At 31.5% G+C, this 12,766-nt stretch overlaps 2 protein-coding genes across 2 annotated transcripts; one reads left to right on the forward strand and one right to left on the reverse strand.

The window, feature by feature from the left end:
* Window positions 1-210: 210 nt before the first annotated feature.
* LOC145790420 (uncharacterized) lies at window positions 211-1,899 on the reverse strand. The gene is made up of 2 exons (XM_082868199.1): window positions 853-1,899; window positions 211-532 (listed from the first exon to the last, which is right to left on the reverse strand). Exons 1-2 carry the CDS (start codon window positions 1,643-1,645, stop codon window positions 498-500), a joined length of 828 nt encoding a protein of 275 aa, XP_082724325.1. The 5' UTR covers window positions 1,646-1,899; the 3' UTR covers window positions 211-497.
* Window positions 1,900-2,340: 441 nt separating this feature from the next.
* LOC145790419 (acetylserotonin O-methyltransferase-like) lies at window positions 2,341-6,199 on the forward strand. Its single transcript, XM_082868198.1, has 2 exons — window positions 2,341-3,137; window positions 5,617-6,199. Exons 1-2 carry the CDS (start codon window positions 2,403-2,405, stop codon window positions 5,923-5,925), a joined length of 1,044 nt encoding a protein of 347 aa, XP_082724324.1. The 5' UTR covers window positions 2,341-2,402; the 3' UTR covers window positions 5,926-6,199.
* Window positions 6,200-12,766: the final 6,567 nt, after the last annotated feature.

Consider the following 12,766-nt stretch of genomic DNA (forward strand, 5'->3'; position numbering starts at 1 on the left):
CCCGAGCATTATCAGATTTTAGAATTTGGATTTTTGACTGGAATTGTGTCTGAATCATAATTTGAAAATTTTTGAAAATTTGGCTTGTTTCAGATTTGTCTTTCATGAGGAAGACCCAGGTTAATCTAGTATGATCATCTATGAATGAGACAAACCACCTAGTACCAGTTACATTTTTTATTCTTGATGGACCCCAGATATCACTATGAATTAGTGAGAATGGACGAGACGCTTTATAGGATTGAATGGGAAAATGGGACCGTACATGCTTAGACAATTGACAGATTTCACAATCAAAAGGTTTTGGAGTTTTAAATAATGAAGGAAATAAATGCTTGAGATACATAACATTCGGATGACCTAAGCGATAGTGCCACAACATAATTGCTCTATCGTTATTTTGACACGAAACCGAAAAAGAACTACCACGAATTGCCGTTTGAGGTTGTTCCTGTGGATAGTGGCATTCCTTAAGGATGTAGAGTCCAGAGCATTCCTCAGCATTGCCAATCGTCTTCCCCGAATCCAAATCCTGAAATTCACAATGAGTGGAGAAAAAATTAGTAACACACCTCTTTTCCTTAGTGAGTTTACTAATTGACAATAAATTACAGTCCAAGTCAGGAACAAGGAGAACAGAGTTGAGAATAAGATTCCTAGACAGCACAACTGAACCTATACCAGCAACCTTTGATAGTGAACCATCTGCTATTCGGACCGTTAAATTATTTTGACATGAGCTATATGTATCAAAAATTGTTGCATCTCCCGTCATATGATCAGATGCTCCTGAGTCCACAATCCAAGATTTTTTACGTTTCTTACCAACAGTAAAGGCGTTCAAAGAATTACCTTTGTGAGCCAAGGTTCCGGATCCAATGATGTGGTTGGAAGACGAACCAGATTGTGACTGTAGTAGTTTCTGGAGCATCTCCATTTGCTCCTTGGTGAAAGGGCTTGCTTCAGGTTGTGGTGATCGTTCATTTGTACCTACATGATTACCTCGTCCTTCTTTCTCAAGAGGCTGACGTGGCTTCCAATCTGCTGGCTTTCCATGAATCTTCCAGCAAGTTTCTCTCGAGTGACCCGGCTTTCTACAATGATCACACCAAGGCCTACCTCCTTTATTTTTCTGACGGTTGTCAATAGGAGCGAATTGAGTCTTAAGAGCCGAGCTTTCTGCCATATTCAGTTGTTGATGGGATCCCATCATGAGTTTTTTCCGGCTTTCTTCGCGACGGACTTCAGAGAATGCCTCTCTAAGGCTAGGTAGCGGTTTTACTCCCATAATTCTTCCTCTGATTTCATCAAGATTTGTGTTTAATCCTAACAAGAATGTAAACACACGCTTCCCTTCGACAATCTTTTTATACAACAAACCATCAGCAACACACTGCCAGTTATGAACCTCAAACGTATCAAGTTGACGCCATAGACGAGTAAGGGTATTGAAATATTCAGTTACCGTAAGATTGTCTTGACGTAAATCGTGGAGGGAGCTTTCAAGCTGGATGATTTCAGATGTGTTTTCCTTGTCTGAAAACGTTTCTTTTGCCATGTCCCAGATCTCTTTGGCAGTATCAAATGACAGAAAATTTTCGCCAATGTCAGTGGTCATAGAGTTGACGAGCCACGACATGACCATGTTATTTTCAGCTATCTACCTTTTGTAGGTTGATGCTGTGGTTTCTGGTAGTGCTGAGGCTCCGGTGATGTAGTCGTCTTTCTCCTTTCCCCGTATAAACATTAATATGGATTGAGACCATTGCAAATAATTTTGCCCATTCAGTTTATGGGCGGTGATCGGAAGATGAGAGGTTTCCATTTGATGAGAGGATAAAGATGATGAGATGATAATATCAGAAGAAGAGGAGGATGAGTCGATAGCCATTCCAAAAGCTGGACCGTATTTAGGCATGAAATAGAAGAATAGATTTGAGTAGAAGAGAGAGACAACAAAAATATTGATGATGAGACAGGATTACACCTGCTCTGATACCATGAAAGAAATATTGAGAGAGTGATTGAAAGAGCTAATACACTCTGTGATTCAATTGTATCTAAAACATGAAGAGAAGGCTCCATTATATAGGAGAGCTAATACAACATCATTATGATACAACATTATGAAAGCAAACATATAAAAATAAAAGTAGCCGAAAGTTGAAGGCACTACCTAAAGCACTACAATAAATCATCTGATGGAGAAGCACTAACTATTATATATTAATGATATAAGCATGCTTGGTATTATTATATTAACAAATAGCTTGCTTGCTTGATTTCCAATAGCTTTCTCTCCTATATAAATTCAATCTTCGCCATTGCTAATATGCGCTTCGCCTCTACTGTGTTTTTTTGCATCAGAGAGACAACAAGGAGAGAGAGAGAGAGAGAGAGATATGGCAGAAGAAGATCAAGCCCGAGTGGATATATGGAAGTATGTGTTCGGTTATGTTGACATGGCAGTGGTAAAATGTGTCATTGAGCTTGGCATACCCGATGCCCTAGAACGCCACGAAGCCCCCATGACACTCTCCGAGCTATCCTCTACCCTTGAATGCTCTCCACCTGCCCTATACCGCATCATGAGGTTCTTAGTCCACCGTCAAGTATTTAAAGAAGACCGCACAAGCCAAGGCTCAATACGATATGTTCAAACACCACTTTCGCGCCTCCTCATGAAAAATGGCGAAAAAAGCATGGCTCCGCTCGTGTTGCTAGAGAGCCATCCAGTGATGCTGGCAGCATGGCATACTCTACGTGCAAGTGTGCTGGCCAACAAAAATAGTTCAGCATTTGAGACTGCTCACGGTGAGGACCTATGGAGCTTAGCAGCCACGAACCCTGGCTATAGCAAGCTCATCAATGATGCCATGGCTTGCGATGCTAGGGTGTCGGTGCAAGCAGTGATTGATGGTTGTCCAAATTTGCTCGATGGGTTGGACTCGTTGGTGGACGTTGGCGGAGGGAATGGGACTACTATCCGCTTGTTCGTTAAGGCTTGTCCTTGGATTCGCGGCATAAATTTCGATCTCCCTCATGTGGTATCTGAAGCACCTGACTTTGTTGGTGTTGAGAATGTTGGGGGGGACATGTTTTCAAGTGTTCCCAAGGCTGATGCTGTATTCCTCAAGGTAAGCATATTCAAGCTTCAGAAAAATCACCCTATCTCAGGTCAAATTTTAATACTACCCACTTAAATAATGGATAACCTTTTATTTTTTATTTTTTATTATTATTATAAATTATTGAGCTTTCAAAGAACTTCATTACATAGAAGTTAGGTTGTATTTTTGTTTTATTTATCGACAATGTTAGGTAACTCAAAATTTTGTAGTTCAAATGGCTCAAATCACTAAAAACGACGTCGTTTTGAGTGTAAAACAACGTAAAACAACGTCGTTTTAACAGATTTGAGCCATTTGAGCTACAAAATTTTGAGTTACCAAACATTTTCCTTTATTTATTTAGGGAAATGTTTCGTAGCTCGAAATATTTTGGCCCGAATGGCTCGAGGGAGAAGACGCAGAGACAAGTAGAGGGAGAGAAAGAGAGAAGTAGAGGGAGAGGGAGAGAAAGAGAGAAGCAGAGGGGAAGAGAGAGAGAGAGAAGACGATCGTCGCCCCGGCCAGCCGCGGATCGTTGCCCCTCCCAGCCGCCGATCCGCCGATCATCGCCTAGCCCAGCCCCGCTGCAGCCTCCGACCGCCGTCGCCCCGCCTCCGCCTCCTCCTCCCCCGAATATTATGCCCCCTCCAGTCCTCCTCCTCCTCTTCCTCCTCCTCCCTCCTTCCTCCTCCTCCTCCTCCTCCTCCTCCTCATTTCTTCCTTCTTCTTTCTGGTCTTCATTCTTCATCTGCAAAAAAGAAAAAATCGAGCCATTCGGGCTCCCCGTTTTCGAGCTACGTAGCACGATCGATTTATTTATCAATCATGCTACGCTCGATTTTTTTGTGGCTCGAGAATGGCCCGATTTCCTCTCTCTCTCCTTTCCCTCATTCCTGTGTTTCTTCTCTTCTTCCTCCTTGGTTCATCTTTGTTTCTCCCTCTGTTCATCTCTGTCTCTCCCAAAAATCTATCTCTATGTTTCTATGTTCATTAATCTGTCTCTGTTCATCCCAAAAATCCCTCTGTTCATCTCTTCCCTCTCTTCCAAAAATCTATCTCTATTCATCTCTTTGTCTTTCCCAAAAATTTGTGTGTCTCTATGTTCATTAAGAATTCACAATCACCAAAACCATCAAACCCAAAAATTTGGGAAAGATGGGTTTGAAACCCAACAACCAAAATCAATCAAAAATCAAAACCTAAAAACCAAAAATCAAAACCAAAAAACCAAAAACCAAAACCAGACAAATCAAAACCCAAAAACCAAAAATCAAAACCAATCATACAAATCAAACCCAAAAATCAAACCCACAGTCACAAACCAAAAACAAATAAATCAAGAAATGAACAAATCAATGAAGATGGAGAGTTCAAGGGAGAGAATGACTCCACCCTACCCACAGGCGCCGCCATCACCTTCTCTGCGAGCAAACCCATCTCTTCCTCCTCTTCTCTTTCTTCTTCTGTCTGTTTGAGAGAGCAAAAAAAAAAAAAAAAAAATTCCTAAAATTACGTCGTTTTGGGTAGTCGAGCCATTCAGCCACTAATGTTAAAAGCTACGAAACATATTATTTATTTTAGCCCCGGCTAAAAAATTCATTTGAGTTTATTTTTTTAGTTTATTTTTTTTCTTTTTATGAGAAAAAAAAAATCATTATGATTTAAATATAATATTTTATCTTATTTTATTTTTCTGTATCTAATTTAACCAAAAAATTAACCCAACCCACATCCCAAACAACACCGTAACTTTAAAGAAAAAAAAGAAGTAACAGGGAAGGGTAAATTGCCAATCACCTGGGCCATCAACGATGCCCATAATAGGTAATCATTAGTTAGTTAATTATCGATTTTCACATCAATTTTAATACTGAATAGAGTACTATTTCAATTTTAATGTATTGATATTTTATTTTTTTATATCTATAACATATTATCATATTATCATGTTATCAAAATTAATGATTAAATCAATACAAGACAAACAATAAAACACGAAGTAGGAGATCCCAACGCCAACTTTGAGGTTGGTCTTTCTTTCATATGTAAGCCATTTCAAACTTCAAATAAGTTCTCAAATAAAGGTTTATAACATTTGTTTAAAGAAAGGTCTTTTCTTTAAAAGTAGAACTACAAAGAAGACATTGAAATTACAAAAGACACTAAAACATTGGTATTATGACCCATGGATGTCAATTGCTTTTTTAAGAGAAACATCAGTGACATTGGTAATACAATTAACATGATAGTAACATTTTATAATTAAATAGCATTTCAATAGGCACTTTGTTTTAAATCAACCATTCTATATGCAAATTTTGTACACTTTTTTCTCTTTGTATAACATCTTCCAATGCTTGTTTGTCTAATTTACATATAAAATTTTCAAAGTACACATAATTGGATCAAAAATTGAACACAAATGTGAGAGTGTTGTATTTGAGTTTCTAATCCAATTTTGTGCATGTAGAAGAACTAATCCATATATGCATGTTTCAAATTGTAGTGGATTCTGCATGATTGGGGAGATGACGAGTGCATTCACATTCTAAGAAAATGTAGAGAGGCTATTCCAAAAGACAAAGGGAAGGTGATTATTTTTGAAGCTGTGATTAAAGAAGGAGAAGAAGAAAAGGAGAGAGACAAGCTTGAATATGCGAGGTTGATGATGGACATGGGTATGATGGCTCATACAAACAAAGGGAAAGAGAGGACTTCAAAGGAATGGGCCTACATTCTGAGTGAGGCTGGATTCACTCAATACACCATCAAGCCCACCAAAGTTATTCAATACATTATTGAAGCTTATCCTTAATTTATATATCGACATAGCCTATTGAAACTGTTTATAGTTTATTTTATTTTAGAAGTTTGTGTTTGAATATTTGAAATAATTTTGCTTATAGATTTTGAAGTAAAAATAACATAAATAAGTTAAAACTATATGAAAGCTAAGATAGGGCTTTCGGTTCCTGTTTTCTTATTATTAAATTTCAATTTAAGAAAAGTTGCACCTTTTATAGTGTTTGATATATATATATATATATATATGAAAGTCTCAATGCTTTAATTATATTCTTATTATATGAGACGTACAGTGTCACCTTTTCTATTTTTTTTCTTAAATGCCTTCTAATAATTGTCACATTTAATAACTGCTAAACACTTTTTTTATTCATCAAGCTGTCTAAAAATTATTACAGAATTTTCTTATTTATTAAACTATTTAAAAATTTAAATGTATAATTAAACACGTATCGCGTTTGCACCACACTTAATATATATATTGATAAATCATATAGGCTAGAACTCGGGATTTGAGTGTCTTGCCACTAGTTGGTTAGGAACACAATCTTATATTAGCATTAAAAAATAATAATAAAAAAAAGAGAAAAAACTCCACCTTTTAAACGCACCAATTAAAAAAAAAAAGAAGAAGAGCCAAAAAAAAAAAATTTATTGAAAAAATCAATCTGAGCAATCTCTACAATTGACAGTTATAGACAGTTTAGTGAGAGCAAAAGTAAAATCAGCCAATTTAAGCCATGACCAAATATTTTGCCATGACCAAATATTATTATCATATAAAAATAAATTACGGAGCCGTTTTATTTTATCTAACTCATATTTTATAAAAAATTAAAAAATTTCTATCTTAATTTCTTTGTCATTATCATACATGAATGTACCATAAGCTCACGAGGGGTGCCCCTCCTCACATTTTCCAAAACTCTACTTTTGCCTATATTTTTTTTTCCAACTTTGCCCCTCCTAAATATTTACCACTGACCAATGCCCCCCTGTTTTACTACGCCCCCTCCGCCTCTTTTCAACTTTGGCATATAAGGTTTTGGTTAAAATTGTCATAAAAAGACAAAAATAAATTTTTTTAATCAAATAAGATGAAATATTACATCAAAATCATAATCAGTTTATTTTTTCTCTTATAAAAGTAAAAAAAAATCAAAATGTTCATCTCAAACGAGACTTTTTAACCCTAAACTAAAATGACAAAAAAATTAAAAAGCCAAAAAGCTAACTTACATCCCAAACGAAGGCTTATAAGCCTAATATTATTATTTTTTTTATTTAAACACAGTGTGTAAAAAAATAAAAAAATAAAGAAAGAAACACACCCCTACTCTATTTTTCTTCTCAATCTCCCACAATTTCTCTCTTCACGTTGCCTAAATCAGTAATTGACGATTGAAGTAAACGATTGAAGAATAGCTATTGAAAATTGAAGATCATTGACTGCCATCAACAAGTTTGATTCAATTTCCAATTTGTAATTGTAAGTCTCTTTTCTCTTTCTAATTGTGATGATGTACTGATGGTTTTTCCATTATTTGAGTCTTAGTTGATATATTCTTTGTGTTGATTTGTAGTATTTTCTTAACTTTGGGAGATGGATTTGTGATGGCATGATTAGATTATTTGATTAGGGTTGAAATTTTTTTGGTGATTAATATGCCCAGTACTTTTTTTTTTTTTTTTTGTACCTTCATTTTGGTTTTGTTTCTTGATGCATTATTGATGGTTTTTTTTTTAGTGAATACATTTATTTTTTTTTATTTTTATTTTTATTTTTATTTTTATTTTTGTTTTTGTTTTTGTTTTTGTTTTTGTTTTTGTTTTTATGATGAATCAGCCTAATGGTTTAATTCATTATTCTATACGTGTTTTTACTTAATGGTCAATGTTAATAATATATGTAGGTAACAGTTTTTAGTGGAGCTAGATAAAAAAGTGACGGAGAAATATATTAGAAACTAGATACTTTATGTGATGGAGAAATATATTAGAAACTAGATACTTTATGTCATTTTGTTAATGAAGTATAAGTTTATATTAGAAATTTTATGTTAGCTTTTGTTGCTGTGTCAAAGTATGAAGGTTGCGTTTATTAGAATTTTCTAAATATGATTTGAAAATAGAATTTTATTTGGAGTTTATGAGTTTTGAAATTATGATTTGAGTGTGAAAAATTTGTTTAGTTATAAGTTTTGAAAAGAGTTTTGAATTGAGTTTTGGAGGGAGTTTTGAAAATTAGAAAAGTTATTTGATTAAAAAACTTATAACTCATAACTAAATATACAATCCAAAATTATATTCAAAGCTCATAAATTTTTTTAAAAAATTCGGAAAATATTTTTTAACAAGTGTCAATTGCAAAAAAATAAATAAAAAAAATAAAAAAAATAAAATAAAATTCCATTGTTCCGGTCAACCGGCCAGACGTCCGGGAAGGCGACCAGGTAAGTCAAATTTCAAAATTCAAATCCCGCCTGAAACGAGTTTTCAAAAGTGATATGGAATTAATTTTTGAAACTTTGTATCCAAACATCATACTCAAATAGAAAAGGTAGAATCATGATTTGTGAGATTCACGAAACGGAAGTTTTTGTTTGTGATTTTTTTTCCCCTTGATATTGTGATTAATATACTTGCCTCTGTTAAAACTATTTCCTAACTTCCCCATTATACATAATTATTATTCTCATTCCATTTTATTCAAAATACACTTCTTTCTATGTATAATAAGGACAAATGAAGGTGTATTTCGAGCAAAGTGGAGTGAAAATAGCCGACATTAGATAACGCGCTTGTTTCACGTTAAACAACCACCTCAATCTTAATGTTCTATCTTAATCAACGGAGATAGAGTTTTCAGATTCTAAATTGAAGGTTGAAGAGCAATGGAGTTTTAAATTTAGGGTTGGCTTGTGATGTTCTAAAAAAGTGTACTTTTTGACTTATCGGCTTATATGGGTTGAGTTTGGATTGGGTTTGATGTGATGTGTTAGAGAGGTGATGTAATTTAAATAAGATGATGTGACTTAAATAGGATAGTGACTTTTTGACTTTTTGTATTATTTAGTGTAACCCAAACCAAGCCTTATTTGGTGACAACTTGGATATGATTTTTTTTCTTTGATTTTTTTTTTTTTTTAGTTCGAGATTTATTTCCCTCTCTTACGAGTACCTTTTCTCCTTCTCTATGGAAACTTGCAAGGACTGACCTATATGTAGACATTGAGGGGCCATGGCCCCTTGTTCAAAGGAAACAATGCTACTAAGATGATATGCTATGTTGCCCAAAACTTTTTTTTATTACAAATGGCCCCTGCTGCTCCTACCTTCTGTAGGAATGTTGAAAACTTCATGTTTCTTAATAAAAACAAGTTTATTAGTACGAAAGAATTGGAACACCAAAACAAAAAAAAAAAAAAATTCTTATCTTTTCTTAATTTATTTGATAAAAACATAATTTAACAATAATAATACGTTAATTATATTTTTTTTCATAATTTATTTGTCACCTGATTAGGCATACTTATTATGTTGATATCATATTAATGGGATTCACAAGAGACCAGTGAAAACTTTTGAAATTTGAAAAAAAAAATGGCAATTCATTTTAATATAAATTTGAGTTAGCATATACAAAAGAATCAATTAATTTACGATTTCTCTTTTATTTATATATTAAAGTTGAGTATATGACTCTTTTTTGATCATGTGAAGATTAAATAGTTAATAATTTTTATGTAGTAGTTATTTATGATTCTTGAATTGAAATATGACCGTATATAATAATTGATATATAAAAGAAATTTTTTTTTTTCATATCTTGGCCTCTCTAAAGTTGAAATTTTGGCTCCATCCTTGGAGGCTTGGATCCTTCCTTGTATGGAGATTTTCATCTTTTTTTAAGATCTTTTGATGTCGCTGTAATAGGTAGATTCGATCTCTTATTGGTTTTGCAATGAAATTTTTTTTCCCGATTTAAAAAAAAAAAAATAAGAATTGATGAAATATGAAATATAGAAATGAACAAACACACAAGAAAAACAAATTACATGCGCACACGAAGAATACAAGATTTATATGGTTATCCCAAATTAGGACTACATCCACATTGTTGTAGTTCTTACTACGATAAATTAAAAAAAAAAAAAGAAATAAAAAAAAAAAAAAGAGAGAGAGGTTACTGAAGATTACAAGAGATAACAAATTCACTTGAGTTATAAGAGCAACAAATCATAAATACAAAAATGAGAAATTATTGTACATTAATGAAAACTTTTATGATATTAATTATTAATATTTGTAATATTTATCACTTTTTTATAATTACTTTTCACTGACATAGTACAAAAATGCTATAAATACTATTGTTCTAAATTCCAGATACCTCAACCCTAACCTGATTCTGCTAAGCATTTTTGTATAATGCTTTATTTGGCATTTTCAATTTTACTAAATATTTGGAATTCGTTTGGAAATTGACCTTGTTAGTGATTTTTTTGCTAAAATATGAAGTGAAAAAAAAAAAAATGAAGTGTTTGTAAATAATTTTTCAGCTTTTCAGAATTTTTTAACTTTTTTATATGATTTTTTTTTTAAAAATTTTTAAACATTTTTAGTGTGTCTTTATATAATTCCATAAGCCAATTTGGCTGTGAAATTTTATTATTTCTCTTTCATTAAATCAATTGTATGTGAAAGAACAGAGGACTAGATGGAATACACGGCACACTTGTGAGTGTTGTGCATTGTTATTTGAGAAATGTTACAATGTACACTAACACATTGTAAACATATATAATTTATATATTATATATATATCTATACTATATATATAACCAAATGTAGTTGTTAGGTCAAAAGATTCAAAAACTTGAATCCTAAATTCTCATAATTTTAAAAAAATAAAATAAATACGTGGCACATCTCTTTACCCCTCTTCTCACTATTCAAGTATTCTCACTTCCTCTCCTAATTGTGTTATCTAAAAAAATATTTTAAAAAATTAAATAATATCTTTCATTGGAGTTGTGGATATACATATGTATATAGAACCCCACATGTTTATCACCGTATCACATAAATTTAAATAATAATAATAATAATAAAAAAGAACTCACAACTCTGACAACTCTTATTTCCACTTATTATATATATATATATATATATAAAATAAAATGTTAGCATTTATCTTATTCGCGTTTGCTTTTAAAAAATAAAATAATTTCATAGCCTATAGATAAGATCAAGATTTCAAAGTTGAAATTTAATTTAATTTATTTTATTTTCTCATGTTTATATTATTTTATCTTTAAATTTGAACTTAAATTTTTACTTTTTTCAGAACTTCCTATCTCTTGGAGTTTATCTTCTCTTTAAACTTGATTGTTGTAGATTTTCATATATTCCAACTTAATCTTTTCAAAATTAATTATCCATATAAATTTTAAATATGATATAATTCCAAGTATATCTTTTGTCTAAGTTTAATCTTTTCAATATAAAAACAAGTGCTTGAAAAAGGAACCATGAATGCGACATTGAAAAGAAAAAAAAAAATACAATCAATATTGTGCCCTTTTCGACTCTCCTTTACGGTGCCTAAAAAATTTTGCTTTAAATTTCAAGTCATAAGTGATTTTTTTTTTTTTTTCAATTGTATCAACTTTACATTTGAAATGTGTACTTACATGAGTTTTTGCCTTTGTGGGAAAGGGAGTTTATGTAAATGAATATTATTATTTTATTTTTGCTATAAATTCTATTTATGTTTTTGTTTCTTTTTCTTTTTTCTACAATCTGTATTTTTTTATTTCTTTCTTTTTTTGGCTAATAATGTGTCTTTTAATTGAGATTTCATTCTATCTTTGAAGTGCTACTATCGATTTGTGACTCTTTCACTTATTGACTATTTGTGTTTAATTATTTTGTGTGGGATAATTAACATAATATCTCTTATTGATTGAAAAAAAAAATGAAAAAATAGAATTCTTTTATTTAATGTTAGTCATTTTGATTAATTATAATTTTAGTATGTTTTTGTTACTCCACTTTTGGTTGTCTTAACTAACTCTTATTATCTATTTGTTATGCGATGATTTAAGATGAAAAATGTCAAAAATAATAAATAAACAACAAGATAAGTGTTCGCATTTTTTAGATAAATGTTTGCTAATAAAATAATTGATTTGTATTTTTTTTTTAAATGTGATGTTAAAATTTTAAAATTAAATTTTCTATGATATCTTTAGCTCCTTATCTTTATCAAAAAAATTAAATTTGAATTTAAACACTAAACCTCCAAAACACATTATCTTTAAATTAAGTTTCCATATAAATTTGAACAACCACCAACAAAATCCAACATTGGAAACAACATCCTTTTTTTTTTTTTTTTTTTATCTCCTCTTAACACAGTGGTGGTCATAAAAATTTCTTTAAGGTATTAATATTTTATATCTCCTAACTCCAATAATTTATTTATTTTTCCTCTCTAGGGAAGATTATAATATACATAGAGCTTTACAAGCAATATCTCGAGGTTAATCATTTTTTTAATTGAAATCTATTTGAAGTCATAAAATTTCATGTAATTTTTTTTTCATCTTTATTCTATTGTATTATTTAATGATAGATCTTTTCAAGCAATATGTTCAAATTCATATAAATTTACATAGGGTCTATATATGGTTTTACATAAAATCTAATTATTAGTTATATATGGTTTTACATAGGGTCTCTATTGATCTAATTATTAGTTATATATGATATCTTAAAACTTCATTTCAATAATTGATTGCAATTATTAAATTGATATATGTTATATATGATATGTTTTTTAATTT

Source organism: Camellia sinensis, chromosome 5, assembly GCF_055761805.1.
Source record: "Camellia sinensis isolate YWXY chromosome 5, ASM5576180v1, whole genome shotgun sequence".
NCBI classification, from domain to species: domain Eukaryota; kingdom Viridiplantae; phylum Streptophyta; class Magnoliopsida; order Ericales; family Theaceae; genus Camellia; species Camellia sinensis.